Raw genomic sequence first — 22,039 nt, forward strand, 5'->3', positions numbered from 1 at the left:
ATGCAGAATGAACTCTTTTTACATTCTTAACTGGAGATCCCTAGGGTTGTTTGGAAAAGGTGCTCCTTCCATGAAACACCACCAGCACACAGATGACCAAATCCATCACCTTACACAAAGCTTTGTGCACCTCCCCCTGCAGCAATGAACTCATTCATCTGTCTGTAAACCAAAACTCTGATGGTCTGGCTCCCACCTTACAAGAAATACAAGACCTCATAATCTACTGGCAGATGTGGCAGGTTTATTCTGCATTTCTGTACACAGGCATAGCTCTCTTTTAAAGGAACTCAACTATTCCTAACTACTGCAAGGAGCAGCAATACAGCATCTGGCAACTTTACTGCAAATCACTGAGAAATTGTTTTTAGACTTATTCTAGCATTGCAGACATCTAAGGATAGAGCATCCTTGCCTGCAGGAGATGGAGATGGGAACTGATAACCAGGAGGCTCAAGTATCAGCTGTAAAACTGATGTTTCCAGCAAGACTGTCTCCTTGCATCAAGTCTCTGCTGTGAAAACATCCTCCAGCTGATCAGTACCAGCTGGCTTGGAGGGGGAAAGAGGAAACACTACTTGTGGCAAAGCACCATAGAGCACAGATCTTACCTCCACTTTAGAAACACTTCTCAGTGCTGAGATTAATGGTTTAACAGCTGGTATGTCACCCTGGCAGGATGAGCATACCCACAGGCCCTTATGGTACATTCATTAACTGTAATTTATGATAAATCACAGAAGAAAAAAAATTATCTTTATACCAAGTCTGCACCGAGCTCCCCATATCTTTTGCAAAGGGATGACACTTTTGAGTTATTACAATGTGTAGAATGAACTTTTATTTTCATTCATCCTTCATTAATACCATACAATTAGATAGCAATATTTGGAAAAAAATAATATTGAAATAATTTAAAACAGAAGGCACAGAAAACCAAACCCAACTATGCTGCTACAAGAGAAAGGGGAAAAATGATTCAGGAAGTGAATTTATTCAGAAGTTTTATCGCTTAGATATTCTGATCAAAAGCTACAGCACACAGAAACAAAACTGCACAGTTTAAGCTAACCCATGCTTTTGTTACATTTAACATATAAAAGGAAAAAAAATCTAAAAATGTTTTTTTGCAGCATTTTGAATGAAAAGTGTAATTTTTAAAATAAAACCCACTAAATCTAGTACATATGTCAAAAAACTTCCCTAGAGCCTACACACTAAGATGTACTTCACAAAAAAGTCTGCATTAAGGGCAAAGCATACAGTTAAACACCATCTGGGGATGGGAGAAAGCTGGTTCTTAAATCAGTTAGAGTATCAAATAAATTTGGTGTTTGCTTCAGAAACAAGGATTCTCACTACAGTAATATACTGGAGAGGACATTCTTTTGTATTTGAATATTATGAAATTAAACCAATAGTATACATTACAGAGAGGAATAAAACCATTAATATGAGATTTTAAACTTTTTTTTCTTTTTCTTTTTTTTTTTTTTTTTGCAAAAGAGTAACTTTTATTTCTTTTGAAAACAATGCTACTGGAATTCATGACATGCGATAATATGCCCCGATATTACACCAGCTAAGTTGAAAAATAAAGTTCATGCTTCACAATTGAAATATGCTGTGACTCTCAAATACATTCTCTGGTAATTAATAATACAATACAGAGGTCATTCATAAAATCAGTCCAGGTTGGGAACCTGGTTTATAAATGAAGCTCTTTTCAAATATTGAGAACACTGACAACACACAGGGTTAGCTCCAGGTCAGCACATTTCTTTCTGTGCTCCACCCCTCTTTTCTTAAACAAGTGGGTGCTTAGCCTGCAAATATCGTGGAAAGGCAAAGTCTAGAAGTTACAGGTTGGTTTGTAAAAATATTAAATACAATCCAAGACAAACAGTATTACTGACAACTTAATAGCAGGTGCTCTCTAAAGGAAAAAAAATATCCTGAAATGCAAAAGAGCTCTTTTCAGCATTTGATATCAAGGCATTTGCACATTTGTCAGGAAGTGACAGTAAGAGTGAACTTTGCAGCTTACTTTGCAGTTGGACTTGAAATCAAAGAGCTTTCCTTCTAGCCTGCTCATCTGTAAACCGTAACATATGGTTTCTTAACAGCTTGCTTTTTTCCCTGGAAATACTTCTCTTATTTAGAAAGTAAGAGTCAAAGTATTGTTTCCACACTTGAATAAAGAGAGCTGACAACTACAATAGAAACGGTAAAAATGATCCTCATAAAAATGTTCATCAAAATTCTCTGACATAGCAAAACATTCATAAGTAAAGTCTAATACTGCAAGCCATTCACTCAAAGGCAACCTTGGGCACATGAATCCTTGCCAGCATTGCAACGGGAATTACTTCCGTATTTCTTGTATAGGGTACAAACTCTGTAATATATTAAAGTTTCCTAACAAAGAGTCCAATTATTGCACTTTATAAAAATTCTAGTAATATCAGGCTTTTTTCCTACTTTTCTATGAACATTGATGCCCTGTAAGAAAAATTTGGGGGACCAAGTAATTTGTGATGGGTAAGATGGAATACTTGAATCAGTCCAAAATACGGGAGCAAGAACGGAAAGGTTTACGGAATGAAGAGATGTAACCTTTGGAAACAGGTTTTGGTTCACAGCAGCAGACAGATGTGTCCTTCTGGTACTGACACACGTTCTCTTTGCCAGGAAGAGAGGGCACATGAATGTTACATTTATATATCACAATACAACTTGAGGACTTTGCAGAGAAACGCAAAGAACCGCTAAGTTCTTCTGCAGACCCTACAAGTCTGATGGGAAAAGCTCAGTGACAGCCACAGTGGAGTGGGGGTTTCTCTGTGAGCTCTAATATATCTGCATTTGTGTCAGCAATAGACATAGCAAACAGAAATAGCTATTTCAGGATGGCAGAACAGGTAGAATAAGTCTGAGAGGCCTGTAAAAAATGAACATACAGCAGTTTTGGCCCTGCTTTTAACCAGCTGTATCAATAAGGAAAAAAAGATAGAGGAGATTTTTGTGCCAGCTATCTAGAAAAAGATGCTGCTTGAACCAAAGTGATTCACAACTCTATATGAGGCTTCCAGGCCAGCAAATCACGGTTAAAGTCACTTTGTTCCTCTGCTCCTTCAGCATGGGAACGAGTGCAGAATGACTCATTCCAACCGTGGATAGTCCGTTCACAGCAACAATCATATCACCACACCTACAAAACACAAGAAGTAAAAAGAACACATTATGAGTCCTGGTCTGCAGTAATTAGCACACACCAACAAACAGCATTTCACTGCTGGGGTGGTAGGGGGTAGGTACTTTCCTCCTTTGCATCAGGCTGGAAAGTGTTGCTTAAAATTCCCAAAGCAGTTCAATCTGAAGTCTGTCCTACTACTGAAAGATGCCTCTGCTCATTGCAGGAGTGTTGGACTAGATAACTTTTTAAAGGTCCCTTCCAAATTACAGCTATTCTAGGATTAATCTGAAACTCATCTGGGAAATTCCCAAATCACTCTATTTCCATTCTTATACCAAGATAGTTCTGCATTAAGAGCTGACCTGTATAGAAACATGAGAAGAGACATTTGGGAAGTCTAATGGAGTCAAAAGAAGATGAGATAGCATGGGCATGACAGAAGCATTTCTGTTTGTTTGTGTGGATTATAACACATTTACACCAAACATGCCTTTACTGTAGGAGGTGTAAGTAAAGATACTTATGGTTACCAACCAACCACATTCCAACTAAGAACCTTGTTTTCAATGGCTTATGATTTTGTCAAATATAACCATTTGGCTTGAAATCTCCCTCAGCAGATGGTTCAATTACAGCATCTCTGCATTTTGAAATGGGTAACAGAAATTTGTGAGGGTGCCATTTGCAGGCCCTGAGAAAATTGACCTTAAAGGGTTAAGTTCTGGTTTTTAAAACCTCAAGAGAAAATTCAAAACTGCACCTAATTTCTTTCTGTATTGAGGATGTTCCTTCTCTAGACACCTCTGCTTTGCAACTTGAGTGTGTGACAATCCCCAGAGTAGTCAAATGTGATTTGGAGATCAAACAGGACTTTTCCTGAAACTGATCCACTCAAGTATTGAAAGCACCAAAATGGGTGGCAAAAAGAAACTCTCCTGAGCTTTCCCTAAGGCAGGGCAGAGGAAGAGGGAGCAGTTACCAACACCAGTCAAATGTGCACTCAAAAGTCCTTCTCTGCCTGAGCCAAGGAACCCCATCACCCAAACCAAAGTGCTACAGTTCACTGAATGACATCTCACTCCCACAGCCTTTCCAAGGAAGCCATTTTGCCTTCTATAAAATCACACCAAACAGATCATATAAGCAGAAAATTGTCTAAACTATTGAACTGTGAAGTTATTTATTCCCTTCCTCTCCAGACTAACATTTAGATAATTTAAACAAAACAGAACAGCTTTAGAAGGGACCTGCCCCACAATAACTCAAGTTGCAGGTACTAAGGGGCTCTCCCTTGTTGATGGCCCATTTTTAAGTCCATATTTTCAGTGGAATGGTACATTTGAAAAGAGAGTACTACCTCATTATCACACAAGAGCATATTTTCCATAGGTTACAAGGGGGTAAATGTCACCATGATGATTCTTCCATTTTTCTTAGGAATGATGCTTGAATTTCCATTTGTGTGAAGACTTCTAGTTATTAAGTCTGCAATCTGAAATTATGTGAGTTGAACTGAGATCTTTAATTTAATCCAAACTGTTCCATAGTTTAAAAAAAAAAGTAATTTTATGTTCAGCCAAGTTATTTATTTATTTATTTAGTCACTGAACTGAAAAATCAATTACTGTCAAGGCTCTAGGCATAAGCACATTCTTAAGTCACTTTTTAAGGAAATCTGCATGTAAAAATCATGCCATGAAACTTCAAGTTGTGTATTTTTGACTACCACCTTCACAAAAAATCAAGTTTATGAACAAGAGAACCCTTAATGGGAATTTTAAGTCCTAGTTCTGAACTAATCCTACACGAAGCTAAGATGTATATCTGGATACTAAACCTGGGGTTGCATCCAAACATAACACGCAAGTAAAGTCATATAATCTTTAAGGTCAGAAGGGACCTCAGGAGGTCTATAGCCCAACCTTCTACTGCAAGCAAGGTCAGCTATACGTTCTGACCAAGACTCTCAGGGCTTTACCCAGTAGTCACAGAAACCTCCAAAGGCAGAGACCACGCAACTTATGCCATTGCCTGACCATCCTCATAGGGAAATAGTTTCTCCTCATAACCAGTCTCAAGCTCTTTAGTTCAATTTGTGCCTGTGTCACTCATCCTCTCACCCTGCACCACTGGGCTTTGTCTCCTTGACTATCTCCAGGTAAGTACTGGAAGGGGCTTGCTGGGGCTTCAGGGGCTGCCCCTGAAGCCTTCTCCTGTGGGGCAAGTGCTCCAGCTCCACCATCTCAGGCTTCTGCTGAACTTGCTTCATTTATCAGTGACTTTCCTGACATCTAATGACAGGGTAATGTCATGGGGACTTGAGTCTGTAAAAAATCTTTTTAGAAATCTTTATCATCTACTTTCTTGCCCTTCTATTAAAGCAGCAGCACCCATCTTCAGCATCAGTTTCCAGTGGCTTCAGAAGGCTATGTGAAAGCATAAAGCAGTTTTGCCCACTCTGCAGAAGTGAAGTTCTAACTTTTAGCTATTTTATAGAAAGACAAAAACTAGCTAAGTTCTGCACATATATAGTGCACATTGTCTCTTGGCCTAAAGTGGAATTCAACAGGGAGACAGCAGGTGACATCAGCAGCACAGCTGGGGAAGATCACAGGAGATGCCATCACCTCTGAGATGCCCCTTCCCCAACAGAAACACCTTGTTACCTCCCTCCACTCATCAAGGAGGCAAAGCACTACAGGGCTGCATGATCCAGCAGCACAAGATGCTACAGTGCATTTCCTTAAGCAATTAGTTGCACATAACTATTTAAAAGTGGTTCATTATTGTTGCTTTTATTGCTATTTTTATTATTTTTCCCATTGTTACTTTGGCTTACTTTAGTCTCCCATCAAAGTAGGCAGGAGTTCCAAGAACAATGGTTTTAATGAAGAAAGGCTGGTTTGTGTGATTCTCCTCGTAGCCACCGACGATGCTGAAGCCCCAGCTCCCTAAATTGCTCCGCCGCAGCACCACGTCATGGCAGCTATGCAGGCAGCTGGGGAATGGAAGCACAGGATAACAAGAGAAAAAGCCATGTATGGTTTTACAGTAGGCACAGCATCTGCTATCTCATCATTACCACTGTGCTAAGTGTGGTAGAGAAGGGGAGGGATGGTTGCTTCCAGAGTAATTCTGCGATATTCAAACCAATTACCAGAAAACCCCCACAATCTTGAGACAGAAAAGTGTTTTAAAAGAAGTAACACAGTGCTAGAATAATTACTTAAACACAGTTAACTCTGTAAACTGACATTAACAGAACTGCATTTTAGGGATTCCACAGGTGGCAACAATGTGGGTGGAAAATCAATACCTGATGTGTTCAGTTTGCAAGTCAAAAATGCAGAGCATTTGTCTTCCACCCTCAGCCAGTTTAAGCTTTTACTACTTTAAGTAAAAATTAAAAATCCATGCACAATCTTCATTACCTCTGTACTGATTCATCACCAGTAATGAAAATATAAATGACTAACCATTTTATTATACAGAATGTAAGTAATTCAGATTACACTTCACTAACTGTATGTTATCAGCCCTAGTGAAAATTAATTCTTGCCAGTGAAGTTGGCAATGACTGTAATTTAAAAAAGTAAACAGACATAGAAATTAACTTTTCAGTTTAAAAATACCAAGTTCTTTATGGTTGTTGGCACTGCTTTAAAGCACAATGCATAGCAAAATGTTAGGAGCCACACATGGGCATCTGTAGCATGAAAGAACTAAACCACTCGGTAGGAAATAAACCACTAGGTAGGAAATAAACTGCTGCTAAAGCATGAAAAGAAAGTATATTTACCAAAACCAAGAGCCTTTTATTGAGATTACTCATTAATACTTAATTAGAAGATAAATTCATTGACAGTTAAACTCAGAAAAAGTGAAACCTCTGGAGGGCCAATGCATGGCTGTGTTATCTTCAACTGCATTCTGCTCCCAGTCTGGTTCATGTTGTGATTTTACACTTTAAGTACAGATCTGGTAAATCCGTCAGAGGGAAAGGAATTAACCTCCATGCCCTGACTGAAGTTAACAACTCTACTAGCTGCAGTAGGAGCTCTTCTTGATAGCAAGTGATGCCAGAATGAGATTATAGCTGCAGCCTCAAGAGAGTGAGGAGTACAAATGAAGTGATGTCCAGCAGATTGCAGAGTACAGTTAAGGGGAGGGAGCTTGCTGCAAATCTCTAAGAGTTTTTGTGTTTGGCAGAAATGGTAGTGGATTTTTGAAAAAAAAACAATGTGAGCCTGTAGTTACACGGCTACAGTCTTGGCACAGGACATGTCAAGAGTCTGTCAGAATGGCCAAAATCTGATGCAATATTCTGAAGTTAAGTATTGGGCCTCATAAACTTAGGTAGCAGATTAGCAAAGAGACAGATGGATATGTACTTTGTGGTTTTATTAGTAATTGCTCTGGTTTTAGATATTCTATAGAAAGTTACAGTACAATAAAACAATAAAAAAGATGAATTGTGTCTGAACAGAAGATTTCACATGGGTAGTTACTATGGTTTGTGAAGGGATAAATCCAGTCTATTCATCTTCAAGTTTCCTAAGGAAACACTGCTCCTGTTCAGAGCCCGTTTCCTAAGCACACTGCCAACTGAATACAGCCGAGATGGCCAGGCAGAAATAAGGGCAGATGTGCTGCAGCTATGCAGGTCTCTGCTTCTTTATGTCTCTTGCAGGACTTATCTTGAAACAGCTAAGTAAGTACTTAATTGATTAATTCCGTACCTTGGAAGTCCCAGCCACATGACCCACGATGGCGACCAGCTGGCATCGTATTCATTTTCACTGATGGTACTCAATTGTTCCTCATCAGCCTGGGGCTGTTCCTCTACAATCTGGACTTCCAGGGCTTTCAGGGCAACTACTGAAGAGGCAGCACTAGCCTTCAGCATGGCCACGGCCTCGCTGTGACTCAGGTTGGTGAGATCAATCCCGTTGATGTTCAGTAGCACATCACCTGTACAAAGCCGCAAGGGAGAGCATATCAGTCCGACAGCCCTGCCCACCCACGGCACCTCCCACGCTAGGGTTTCATTCCTTACAGGAGTCTTTGGACCTGAGACAGTCTGAACTAACAGACTAGTAGCTCTGAAGCCTTTATATCGTCAGTTTGAAACTTTAATGTATTGAGCTGCATCAAGTTGGATCAGTGCAATTTATTTCCACATACACACCAAATACTGATTCCTACGTATAATGCCCTGAAAATCTGAAACAGAAATTACTTAAGTACCTCACCAGCTCAGCTGCAATTGCTACTGCAGATGCCATGATACAACTGTTTCCAGATGAGGATCTTGGGTTCACCCTAACTTTAGAAGTGAAGGAAGAATGATAGCAGGAGCAATGCAGGCACTTCCAAGTAACCAATTATTGTAGACAGGTGAGGTTCCACAGACTGCTTTAATTCATCTGGTTTTAATAACTTGGGAGAAGAAAATGGAATTCAAAAACTACTGGAAAGTTTGGTACAAAACTCAGTTAATTAAAAGAAAGAAAAGAAGCATCTCTACAAAGCTAATATGGAAAGAGTCAAAGCCAGAAAAAGATTTCCACAATTTTAGTTTTCCGTTTTTTAAGAAGCCCCAGGATGAAAACAAGAATGTTATTAACTATCCAGTGGCAGACTCCTTTTTCACACAATGAAAGCCAGAAAAACCAGAGCAAAAGTGCAAACATGTGGTATGAGGCTCAGTTTTGGAAAGGATTTTCCTCCCAGTAGCTTCTGTGGCTACTTTAATGTTATATAATGAAAGAACAATAGTGATTGTTCTATCAAGTGTGTTTTTCATAGTAGTACAGAAAAAGAAAGCATACCTGCTGGTGTGTGGGTGTAAATCTCCCTTTCTCAGAAGCATAGAAGGATGCTCCTACACTGTTCTCTTAAATGTTCAATCTGTGAAGTTTTTTCCCTAAATTTCTTTCCTGAAACATTCTATAATTCTGGGAACTGTGAATCACAGAGATCCCATAGGCAGTCTCTGATTCACATATGACATAATATGTTTTAATCATCAAATGCTTTGCCATCAATTATGCACGACTGCCTTCACCTATGTTGAGCCTAACCTCTGCCTCCTCATTCTCTTTTACAAAGCCAGGGAACAAGGTGTTGCAGCACCTCCAAAGACCAGCAAATTCATGATGTCTCAGAGGATAAGAAAGCTTTTGGGAACCAGGAATAGCACTGATGTGGCTTTTCGGGCAAATTTTGTGTGGGTGAACTGTGGCCTGTCATCAGGGCTTCTCTGCTGTTCAGATATTATACCAGGGAGCAGAGATTCCTTGGACAGAGATGTGATACAACCCACTAAATCAAACACAAAAACAGGATGTGTCTGCATCACAGCAGACCCTCAGCTCAGGGGAACACCAGCAGCTTTAAAGAATTTAACCATACATTTCCTGATCTTATCCACTTCCCCTGCTATCATGCTGTAAACATCCCCTTCCCATAAAGGGTGAAAGTGCAACACTAAATACCGTATTTCCGTTACTAAATCACAAAGAACAGCATCCATAAGCATTTTCCTACATCTGTGAGAAGATTTTTTGACACCACCTGATTCCAGAGAATGTAATGATCAAAAAGCATCCAGAGGAAGGCATGCCACCAGGGAAACCAAACCCTACCTCGTTTAATCCTGCCGTCTCTTGCCAAGCACCCGTGAGGCTGCACACTTGTCACAAAGATGGGCAGTTCGCCACTTTTGCTGCCTCTGCCTCCTGCCACTGTCATTCCCAGAGATTCATGTGGCTCTTTTTTCACAGTAATGTGTTTTTCTTGGCATGTAACACACTGGGAGAGATCCTGTTTAATAAGGATAAATAATATTGTTAAAACTAAGGAAAAAAGCCAAGCAAACCAAAACTGAAAACCAGAACAAACCAACTAAATACACCCCAAAGCCACATTTTGGCACTTGAATTGAACAGTTTCAAAGGACTAAGTAACAAAAATCAGCTTTGGCTGGATTTCTTCTAGGTCAGATCCCTGCCCCCTCCAAAAAAATCCTAAAACTGCCAACAAAAGCCCCCTGGATGTAGATACTTAAACATAGATAGAAAGCTCATAAAGGCCTATTTTGAAATCTCACTCTAGTTTTTCTTAACATCCTGCACTGGAAGAGGCTAAATTTTAGGACTGCACTATGAAACCATATGGTCAGAAGTCTGGAGACAAACCAGATAAAAGTCTTTTAAAGTCTTGGTGAACATCAGCATTACTTCATTTGTCAGTAGAATATGCTCCAGAACTAGGAGCTTAGAAGCTCCTAAGAAATGAAAATGTATTTTCATGATGACAGTGAGACACCCTTTAAAGCCCTTATGCATCATGTTCCCTTTTGCAGCTGATATGTAGAACCTCCCAGAGCACAAACTAAGGCCAGTTGATGCTAATGGCTTGTAATGGGTACCTTGGGCAACCTCCCTAATGATTATAATGAAGACTCAAGCTTGAAATAAGAAGAGATCCTATATTAAATTTTCCAACAACTGAATGATGAAGTACAGCCTGTATTTAGTTCTGCTCAATAAAAAAAGATCTAAATCTAAATCAAAGTAAATTTTATTTGCCGAAGCCTTTCCCTCAGGTTATTAAGTAAATGATTCAAACCACTGCACATACACCTGTAGTAGCATCTTAAATTGAGAGAATACTTGCGAGGAATCCAAAATAATGGAAGAAATAACCTGGGATATTCTTCAAAATGTGTATATATTCTCCTGCCTTCTCTTGGAAAAATGACAACATTGTCTTCTTTGACCTCCAATGCCATGTGCTCCTGACTGGCTCTGCTCCTCACATACACATTTATCATGGAAGTAGCTATATGTAAACACATCATAGCTTATAAAGATAGTTCATTTCTAGGGCTTCAGGCTTCAGGACTGGCTGCTACCACACAATCATATAAACGTATTTTGAGCCACAAGGCTTCAAAGCCAATTACAGGTAAATGAGAGAAAGATAAATGATACAAAATACAAGAAACGTTCACTTGCTGTTACATGGGACTTCTAATTTTAAAAGAGCCCACAGATAACATTGATCTGTGAGAAAAATCCACTCATCCAACTTTGGATCAACTGTGCTAAGAGCACAGCTCCTGCTGGCACATGCAAATTTGCTTCAAGCTCTGACATCAACAAACTAATCACTGTGTGGGTATGGCCCAGTGCTGTAGCCATGGTATTCAGGAGCCTCCCTTTTGTCCCTCAGGAGGAAAACAACCTTCCTAGAGCCTTGTTTGTTCTTTTCTGAAATGATCCCCACTTTTAAAAGAAAATACTATCAACACATGTTAGTTATCCCAACAGAAGTATATGATGCTAAATAGTAAAGCAAATAGAGTGGCCAGGTGGATTTACTGACATGGTCAACATAACAATTATTTCACAAAGTCAACTTAAGACTGAGACGTTGCATTTTTCTAATTGAAAGAACATCTTGAGCACAAGCTCTATTTTAGCATGTCTTCCAAATAATACCAGCTTCATTAAAGTCTCTTCATTTTGCCTTTCTCTCCCTGCTTGAGACTCAGCAGCCTTGTAGCCAGGACTGTTGACTCATGAAGGAGATGACACATCCCTCCAACATGCTCTTTACATGCTGGATGGTGGGCATCTCACATCTTTCCTGGCTGCAGCCAGCACAGAGCAACAATAAGTGTAACAGTCTTGAATTGACAGCCCTTCCATGCAGGAGTACCAGCCACTGTCTTAGACAAGGTCTAACAATCACAGTTGTATGAACTCACAGAACTTGCTTCTTTCAGTGTAGTCACTGTAATCCAAAAACAAACTGAAAACCTGTTGTGTATCTTTTGTTCCTACTCCACACATGATGCAGGACTTGAGAACTTGAAAGTCATCATCATTTTTTTATTAATTAGATTAAAAAAATATAATCCTTTCTTCTAGCTTTGCCTTGCTACACACACCACCACATGAGTATTTTTTCCTTTCAGAAGGAGAAGCACCAACCTTATGTGAGTTAGGTCTGCTGTGAAACAGCTGCTGGGACTGGTGTTGGTGTGAGCTGCTGTTGTGAGTCCCGGTGTCTCGGATAATGCTGACTGTCTGTGACTTCAGGGGTCTAGAGATGATCAAGTTCACTCTCTCCCCACTCGCCTGTTGAATACATTAGGTCATCAAACATCATCAAGTTTGACAGGATATTGATTGAAAGGGAGGAAAACAAATGACAGATTGTGAAACAAGACAACAGCAGACCTTGTTTTCCAGTTCCTTTTTAGATTGCACACTTCTTTACTTGCTTCTTTTTGCAATCTCTCCCAAAATGGAGGGGAAATTAACATTCCTCCTTCACCTCTGATGTTACCTTTACATCAGCTAAAAATCCTTTGTCAAAAAGACCATTTCTCACTTTGTGTTACAAAGCTCCAAACATTAAAATTCACCCCATTCCATTTTCATTCCCATCCCATCTGTGAACTCCAACAACACATAGCAATAAATGGAAGAAATGCCTATGTGATAGCTCCAAGATCTGCAGCTTTTGATCAAAAGCCCTGAACACCTCTGGTACTTCCCAAAGATACCTGCAAGAAAGATGTTACACATGAGCATACCATAATATTCTGGATTTTGGGGAATACTGGGAGACCCAGTTATTAGATGATAATAAAACATCAACTCTTTTTATTGCGGCAAAGCCACACCTTGAAAGGTAAAAGTTACCCAGCACTAAATTCCAATCACTGTATGCAAAAATTGGGAAACTGAAATTACAGTTCCCAAGATGGTTGTTATTTTAATTTCACTGCAAGGAAAACTCTTGAAATTATTCCTGAAACAAGTATTTATTACTCATTTGTACCAGAGTTTTCTATGTGGTGCTTTAAGCGAAGATGACTGCACTAGACTGCAGGAACATACTACTGGTATATTCTAACTTTCCTAAAAACAAAGCTATTTTCACCAACATCCCATCAGCAGGAAGTACCAAAGTGCTGCATCTGTTTCCTTACAGACTGGGAGAAAGACACGGATTAAAGGTTTTCCTGTGGGGATACAGATGGGTCATATGTCACCCTGCAACAAGCTTTGGGTAGTATTTGTGTCCAGGACATAACCAGACATTGGAAACAGCCCTTTTCTGAACACTCAGAAAATGATTTGTACCATGCAGAACTCATGGAAAACCTCTATTTGACTTCCCAGCTGCTACCTGTTGACTCTAATGTCTGACAAATTACTTTCTTGTTTTAACTCAATTCCACACACAGGCAAATCAATAAAAAACAAAGCCCACTTCTATAGAGCTTACTGAGAGATTAAAATACAATACATACATAAATAGAATAATAATAATAATCCTCTTTTTTTTCTTCTTTCCTTCTAAGCAGTATGCTACAATAGACTACTCTCCTTGCTACATGAACTGTCTTCCAGCCTTCAGGCTGCATTCCAGAGAAGACTAATGCATTTTTCACTTCCGAGGAGGTGAAGTTCTTCTGGTAGGTGCCAAAACAGATCCTGTTCTTTACTATTATTTTCAAAACATAAATCATTGTAAATTACATTGACACAGGCTTTTAGGCCTCACACAAGCTGTTCTGTCTGGGAACAGACTCTAGAAATAAAGCCAAGCTAAGGGCTCAGGTAGGGCAAGCAAATTACCTGTATAACCTGAGCAGCAAGCTCCGGTGTGCCGTGCTTCAAGTCGTGCCCATTAATGGCCAGCACGCGGTCATTACTGCAGAGCCTGCCGTCCTGAGCAGCCAAACCCCCTTCCAAGAGGTCGAGGATAAAAACCCCTGGCTCGTCGGTTCTGCGCACCAGCTTGATGCCGAGCTGCTCGCTGGAGTCGCGCTTGTGCAGGGTCACCTGGAAGCTGTCCTCCCGCCCGGAGCCCGGCGCATCTGCGTGGTTGTGCATGCGGCTGCCAAAGCGCCGCTCCCGCAGCACCGTCAGGTGCAGCACCGAGCACGGCTGCGACAGCACGGCTCGAGCGTGGTTGTGGGACACGTTGCTTATGTCAAAGCTATTGACCTGCAAACAACAGCAAAAGAAGTCACAATGATGTTTTCCTATGTTTAGTTAAGTCCTTCCCAAAATTCACTCGCTGCAAATTCACTTGCTGCAAAACCAGCCTTGGAGCAAACTACATGTCTGATTTCACTAGGCTTCCTCTCTTGTCCTTCCATTCTCTCTTGCAAACTCACATCGGATGTTCAATCTACAAACTTATTTTTAGGTTGGAAGAGATCCTCAAAATTGTCAAGTCCAAGTGTTAACCCAGCACTTCCAAGTCCACCACTAAACCATGTATCCAAGTTCCATATCTACATTTAAACATCTCCAGGGATGGTGACACCACCACTTCCCTGGGCAGCCTGTTCCAGTGCTTAACAACCCTCTTGTGAAGAAATTTTTCTTAATATCCAGCCTTGCACTATTTTAGGCCTTTTCCCACAAAGATGACATGTCCCCAAAAGTGAACACCCTCTGCCATCACAGGCCAAGGTTTTTGTCCTCCTTGCCTCCTATACTTGTCTTCCTTAGATCTTTATGTTGTTTGCTCTCCAGGACAAGAACATGGCGTGTGCTTTCAGTGTCAAGCCCAGCATCACTTAAAACTGCAAAATAATAGCTGAAAGAAGAATGCATCCAAATCTCTGAAGCAAGCTTGTGTCTTACAATATGCAGTATTTCCATTATGTGAAAAAACATTTTTAAAAACTGAAGTCAAGAATAATGAAATTGGTTAAGACAGTAGAAAAAAGGTAGTTGTACTAATTCTAGTCTTAGCATAAACTTAGATTTTCCACAGATTTCAAGTAGGCCAGAGCTTCAGACTTATAACCTGTATCACCCAAAATTCAGTTGTAAATGAAAAACAGATTAAAATTTCTCTACCTAGAACTAAGAATTGTGTTTGTTATACAGCCCACTGATACAAAGATCAGTAATCTTCAGTCATTTCTTGCACTATTAAAGTAAGAACTGACAGTACAATGAGATTTGGTAGAAAAGAGGAGTATGACAAAAATTCAGCATGAAAGCTGTGTTTGCCTTGTTTTGTAAGAAAGGATTCAAAGTTAACACTAGAATTTCATCCTTAGCCTTGGTGGAGGAACTCCTGCCCCCACAATTTCAGCAGATAGAAGATAACACCAAAGACTCTATATTGATTGATGTGCCTTACCTAAGCCTTTTAATAGTCCTCACTGCAACCTAAGTAAGCAAAACCAAACATGTAGCTTCTCACCATCTAATAAAAATACTTAAACTATAAAAATATACAAAGTAATCTGTGTACAACAGCTGCCACATTTAAACCACACATCTGAGCTGAGGGGCTCCCAGAAGTCTGTGCCAACCACTTGGCTGTGGTGGTTCCCGATGGTGAAGGAGGACTGCACCCTCCCCGAGACACCTCCAGCCCAAAACCCAGCACAAAGCCATTACTGCTGGCAGCACCATGAGCTCAGACAGAACCGTGGTGGTGTCCTGCTCTGCTACTGCCCTGAGACAGACTGTAACCTTGGGCAGAGGGAGAAGGGGCACAGCCAGGAGAAATAACATTTAGAGCTGCCTCCTGCAAAAACCACTAGGGCCCATCCATCAGAGCCTTTACATTAAATCCATTTTTATTTTTAACTGTAGCTAGCTAAAGTAAATACATAAAATATGTGAGCACTCAAAGGGCACAGAAGAATATATGCAATAAAATGTAATTCTGCTTTATATAAGGCTGTTTAAAATTTTAGAACAAAACAGCCTTAGCACTTCTTGGGGAAAGATATTCTCATTAGGACATGCTTCACATGAATTACAGTCACAGTCCAGCACAAAAAAGAGACAATTTGTAGAGCTTTGAAATTGTTAGGCACCTATCTGCACCTTGCAGACAACACAAGCTTTTATGTAGCTGTTCCTAAATGCTGTTCCCACAGCTCTTAAAAGGGTAATACTTCTTGTTTGACTGGGCAAGAAAATGCTGAGTTTCATCTCACAGTCCTTTCTGGCTCTTTCTTTTACACCTTTACAGCTCATAAAAGCCCTGTAAGACATTTATAGAAATATTCAACCAAATTGTCCATGCTGAGTTGCACCTAAGTGCACCAAATTACAAATGGCAGAGATTGAACCCGATCATTTTAATACAACAGTCCAGCACCTGCACAGGCAAATTCAAAGAAATAAAGATATTCTATCTCCCCTCAAAATTTAGGTTTTACCCTCTGTACCTCTCCCTTGGCATGAGAGGAGGACTCTCATGGACACCCACTTAGCATGTGACAGCCCCACTGCCAGGCTGTTGGTAGGGAGGACTCACTGCAGCTAGTAAATTCCTGTTTACAGTCAATTCACTGCCATTTATGGCTTTGGAAACTGTAACTGACACCTGCCCAAACAGCAAGAATTTCCAAAGCTTCACTGGAACTCAAGCTCCCTATTCTGTCAAACAAGTAGAGCTCTTAGTATAAAAATAAATGAGGCAGCATTCAATCAGTGTCTGCAATTACTTGTTGAAAAGGAAACATCTTGGAAAGCTCTTGGGTTGTTTTCTTGGCCAGCCACAATGCTTACACTCCAAGAGTGGAAAAAGGCACATTTCTCAAAAGGGACTTTATTTTCTGAAGTGCAAACTAATTTTATTCCAAGGGTAACTACTGTATTTAAGCTACTTCTATCAGCTTGATTTCAAAACAGTGAAATGAAGAAGGCTTACAACTACATTTAGGTTGATCTTAGGCTGCCAGATCAAAAGCCAACATTCCTACTGAAATAACTTTGAATTGACAATAATATATTTGTTTCAGGTGTAATGATTAAAAATAGAAGCTGGGTGACTGCTCTGTTTATGCACTCAGTTACTTTAGTGTCGTGTAAACAACCCCTTCCCCAAATATAAAAACCAGAAGTTCAAAATTAATAGAACTTGATCTTTTTAAACTGCCTGTGGTTAATTACTTAAAACCAAAACAAAAAAACACAATCAAAATCAACTTACATTTTGCTTTTTTTTTTTTTTCACTGAAGCCTAACACTGAGACTTTTATACATATTGAAAGATGCTGGTCAACTGCCTCAGCTTTTGGAAGATAACTGTGAAGCCATATTAAAATAACAGTTTAGATAAAGCCAGCCTTACAATCCACAAATTGCTTCTTACATAGGACATGTTAGGCCAACTTGCTAGCCAGAAATAACCTTGGGCTCCTTTGGAATGCATGAGTAAAGCTGAAATAAGGACCAAGTCCCACAACATTTAAAAACAGACAAATAAACTTGTATTTTAAATGTTGATAACAGATGCTAGGGAGGAAAGATAATTCCAGGGACTGGTCCGACAAACAACATAAAGCGTGATAGCCAAAAGTGCTAGAACAACAGGCTCTGCTCTGAATATTAATTTGATTTCCAACTGATAATTGCAAAGCTAACATTGACACAGCATAGTCTGACAAGAAAAATCTTCCATTTCATTTTAACAACAATTCTGCAAGGAACAGAAAGCAAGCAGACAGAATATGTAATTAGGTTCCATACTTGAAGTATTTGGTCTCCAGCAAGAAGTCTTCCATCTCTGGCAATGATCCCATCTCGATAAACCTCTTGAATGACAATGTTGATCAAAGGTGTTTCATTACCACCCACTATGCTAATTCCTAATTCAATATAAGGATTGGACCGATGAATTTCAATAGTAGTGATCTCTCCTTCAGGCAAGGTAGGTGGCTGTTGATTTGCTGCCAATTATTTTTAAAAAGAAAGACAATTAATATCTTTTCTACTTCATTCACTTCCAATATAATAAACCACCAAAAGATAATGTAGACAGGCCACAAAGCAGCAGTTTAACAAAAAAATGAAACCAGTGCAAATGGATGACTTCTACTACTTGTTGAAACCCCTAGCTTGTTAGAAAGCAGCTAATGACTTAGTAGCATCCATGCTTCCTGAAACGGGGTCATTTGGATTGGAATAGGATACTCTGAACCCTTTGGATCCCATGCTTTATAATCCACTTCATATCCTTCACTGGGTCATCTGGGGATTTGCGTTCGGTGATGTTGATAAAAATGTATTTTAGGGGTTAGCCCACTATAACCTCTTTGTCTTGCAATTGCATGAGGAGCTGCTATTGAGTTACTGGGTCAACTTAAGGAGCCCATTTCTTGGGAGCAAACATGGAGACAACTAAAGAGGAAAAAGGAGAATGCTAAAGGATGGCAAATAGAGGAGAAGAAAGGGGACAGGACCACCTTCCTCTGTGGTAAGGCTCAGCACTTCCTCTCTAAAATCCCAGATGCTAAAGGTGTTACTGCTCATTCAGTGCAGATGGGTGCAGGAGTAACTCAGCTGCCTTTTTGCTCAAGCACGACAGCACTCAGTGCGTAGAGAAGGCTGCCGATCCAGCTGGGGGGAAAGGGTGAACAGGGAAAAACAAATCTCATCTTAGAGAACAACTTTTGTAATTTTACAGAAACTACACTCCTTCCATCTCACTTGTGAGGCCAGTCCCACTAGCAAATTAACATGAACTACTACACCATGACACAATAAATGATGATGTAGTACCACATTAGCCGGCACACACTCTGAGATATTTCTTCCCTTCCTGAGACTATCTCAGTTGTAAACTTGCACATAATCAAAATCCACTAATATTTCTCCAGAAACTGCAAAAGAAAAGAGCCACAGACGAAGATGCACATTCACAGTAGGTAAGAGACAAGCTCTGACACCACAAATGTTTCCACATCTGATAAAAGAGACTTGAGAAGATAAGTGATGACATACTGTCTGCTACTGTGTTCTCCTCGAAAGGCGGATTGTCGATGCCAGGCTCGTCTGTCCACGCGGGCAGGGCGGGCGAGGTAAAGCTTGGCTCAGCTGGCACTATTCCCTGATCAGCATCCGGAGATAAACTGCTGGGCTGCTCCTGCCCGCCGAGACCACTCTCGCCCTCTGCTTCTGCTTGCAGCTTGCTCGTTTTCCTTCTCTCCAGAGCAACTCTCCGATGAGAAGCCCCAGGACACCTGTAAAGGCAACACTGATATCATGCTTCAAGCCTGCAGCCCTGCTTGTAACACAAAATGACCAAGTATTTCATTGAGTTAAATCAGTCTTCTTCAAAGCCATAGCTTTAAACACAGCATTAAAAAATATTAAACGCGTTGAATTTTAAGGCCAAAATACATTTTAGTGGACAAAACCCCAATACTGCTTTCTTCACAAAACTTCTACTAGGTAGTTTTTTGGCCATGAACTCAATGTGCCGTAACACCTTTTGAATGTGGACTTATTTTGTTATCACAGAATGGTTTGTATTGGAAAGGGCCTTAAAGATCATCTAGTTCTAACCCCTTTGCCATGGACAAGGATACCTTCCACTAGAAGGTGGATTCTGTACATTTCAGTTTCTGGAAGATAACCTGCTGGAAAGATGGCAAAAAAAATCTGCATAAGAGAAGCCCTGTTCCAAGACACAACTGGAGACCTACTGAAACTATCTCCTTTCACCTTAGTAAGCCAAAAGAAGTAAGCACCATATTTTCCTGGGCTTATTCAAAGGAGGAAAGAGAGGAAAATTTTCCCCATATTGCAATCTAAGTGTTAAAATACTGAAATAAAATTCTGCTTCTCCAGGAGTCTGTATGAGAGGTTTAGCAAAAGTAACAACTCTGTTCATCACTTGTCTCTTGGGCCAATAGAAGGTGTTCTCATCTCCCTCCTGTCTCCTGTTTTTTCTTTCTGACTTAACATAGGAGGTGCAATTTTTGTTTCCCTTATGTAACAGTATTTGATGCTTTTCATTACAAATTCAGTTTTTAAAGTTTCCATTACTCTTAAAGCAGTATTTTTTTTGCTTATGTTTAAAAGTCTACAATAGATCATTGCAAAAAAAGGGCCACAATGTTGCAAATTTATAGAAAGCCTTCATTTATTGAATCGTCTTGCACTTATGTGCACATAATTAGATGTGGACATCAATCTTACATCTACCTCTGTGACAGTTTTACCAGTGTCTGACAAATCACTTCTTACAGTATTTGATGTCCTTAAAGTTCCTGCTTTTGAAGCTGCTGACCACCCCAAAATGCTCATACTGTAGCAGTATCAGAAAAAAAGGAACCACATTCCTGAAAGGATTCAGTGTTTGGGAACCTGTCAAATTGTTATAAAAAAAGAAGTAATTATTTATTCTTGCAAGAGAAGAAAAGTGTTAACAGAGTAAAAGTCAGCAGAAGCCTAATGACATCCTAAGCTATTAAAGCAGAATCTGAAAATTATATGGTTAGACTGTTTCAGCACGGATTTTGAAGACAACTTGCTTACAAAGTTTTGAGATCCAAAGAACATTGATAAAGCTTTTGTGACCCCCAGCCATGTTATACATACATAATATTAGATATAGATATATATATGAAAATACCTTTTTTTTTTTTTTTTTTTTTATGATATACATGGAAGGATAGAGTGGCTGTGGCTGGAATGGATTTTAGCGATCATCTAGTTTAAACCTCCATGCCATGGGCAGGAACATCTTCTACTAGACCAGGTTGCTTGGGGCCCCATCCTGCCCGGCCTTGAACAGTTTCAGTGACGAGGCATCCACAGCTTTTCCAGGAAACTTCTTCCAGTGCCTCACCACCCCTACAGTACAGAATTTCATCCTATTATTTAACTTAAATCTACCCTTTTTCTGTTTAAAGCCATTTGCCTTAACTTATCACTACATGCCCTTACAAAAAAATCCCTCTCCAGCTCTTATATCTCTTTTAGATACTGAAAGGTATCTAAAGGCATCTAAAGGCTATAAGGCCTCCCAGAGGAGTTCTCTATGTGTTCTCCCCTTGTCTCATGTCTCCCTTTGTGTTCTCCATGTTTAGAAGAGTAGAAAAGGTAACCCAAATATGCTCTGAAATATGTATAAAAACATACATTAGAGACAGTTCATATTATGACACGATGCATTTCAGAAATAATTCCTTGGGGCTTTTCCCAAAGAAACTGCTGATCATTTTGTTCTTCAAAGTTAAGAAAGTGTAAGTGGGAAAGATGAAAATTATTTGAAAGGTTTTGCTTTGTGAAAATGTTTCTCTTATTTTAATGATGGAGCATAACCCTATTTCTTGGCTTTGCCCAGACAGTATTTACTACAGAAAATCACTGGTATAGGGACAGATCAGCCAATATATCTGTCTGGTGGCTAGAGACACACAATTACATGTGAAAATCAGCAGGAAATTTCTATCACTGATCGTTTCACAGTGCAAACCTCAAAACAACAGCCCCAAAAGACCAAGAAAAGGAAAGATGCTATCACTTCCCTCAGTATTTCTAACATATTTTAACTTGATGGGTTAGCCCCATGGTCCCTCAAATGTTAGCGCTGGCAACAGGGCAGAAAAAAAGGAACCATCTCCAACATCACTCACTTTTGCAGCAACACAGCAAGGGGTAAATGCTCTTGCAGAGAAAACCTTTTGTCTCCTGGGAGAGCTCTGACAGACAAGCTCTCCCACACTGATTCACCAGAATTTAGAACAAAACCACCCCAAGCTGCGTGTCCTTGCTGTCCCTGAACTACTGTGCTATAGAAGTGGTGATTTCTCAGCAAAGAAGTAAATGAACAGTTCAAAACCAACACTGTCAGAGAACCACGCCTCAATCCCTCTGAGCCTGACAGCAGAGTTCAGCCTTACTGGACTACTTCTGTGAGCCAGACACTTCCTTAGATACCTCCTGCAAACCACTGCACTGTTGTTGACTCTGACTCAGCCATCTCACAAGGCCTGAGGAGCCCAAAGGACCTGCTCGAGGTAGAGAAAAGCACACCTTAGAG

General features: G+C 40.0%; 1 protein-coding gene across 2 annotated transcripts in view; it reads right to left on the reverse strand.

Annotated features, from left to right (window-relative positions):
- Window positions 1-815: 815 nt before the first annotated feature.
- Window positions 816-22,039, reverse strand: part of LNX2 (ligand of numb-protein X 2) — a 60,163-nt gene continuing 38,939 nt past the window's right edge. For both annotated transcript variants that reach the window (XM_053936127.1, XM_053936128.1), the window contains exons 3-10: window positions 18,991-19,229; window positions 17,737-17,936; window positions 13,858-14,229; window positions 12,199-12,345; window positions 9,844-10,021; window positions 7,936-8,167; window positions 6,036-6,194; window positions 816-3,211 (exon numbers count right to left, since the gene is read on the reverse strand). In XM_053936127.1, coding sequence (XP_053792102.1) covers window positions 3,076-3,211; window positions 6,036-6,194; window positions 7,936-8,167; window positions 9,844-10,021; window positions 12,199-12,345; window positions 13,858-14,229; window positions 17,737-17,936; window positions 18,991-19,229 — 1,663 coding nt within the window. In that variant the 3' untranslated portion in view covers window positions 816-3,075. The remainder of the gene's footprint in view (window positions 3,212-6,035; window positions 6,195-7,935; window positions 8,168-9,843; window positions 10,022-12,198; window positions 12,346-13,857; window positions 14,230-17,736; window positions 17,937-18,990; window positions 19,230-22,039) is intronic.

The sequence above is a fragment of the Vidua chalybeata genome, chromosome 2 (genome assembly GCF_026979565.1).
Source record: "Vidua chalybeata isolate OUT-0048 chromosome 2, bVidCha1 merged haplotype, whole genome shotgun sequence".
Lineage (NCBI taxonomy): Eukaryota > Metazoa > Chordata > Aves > Passeriformes > Viduidae > Vidua > Vidua chalybeata.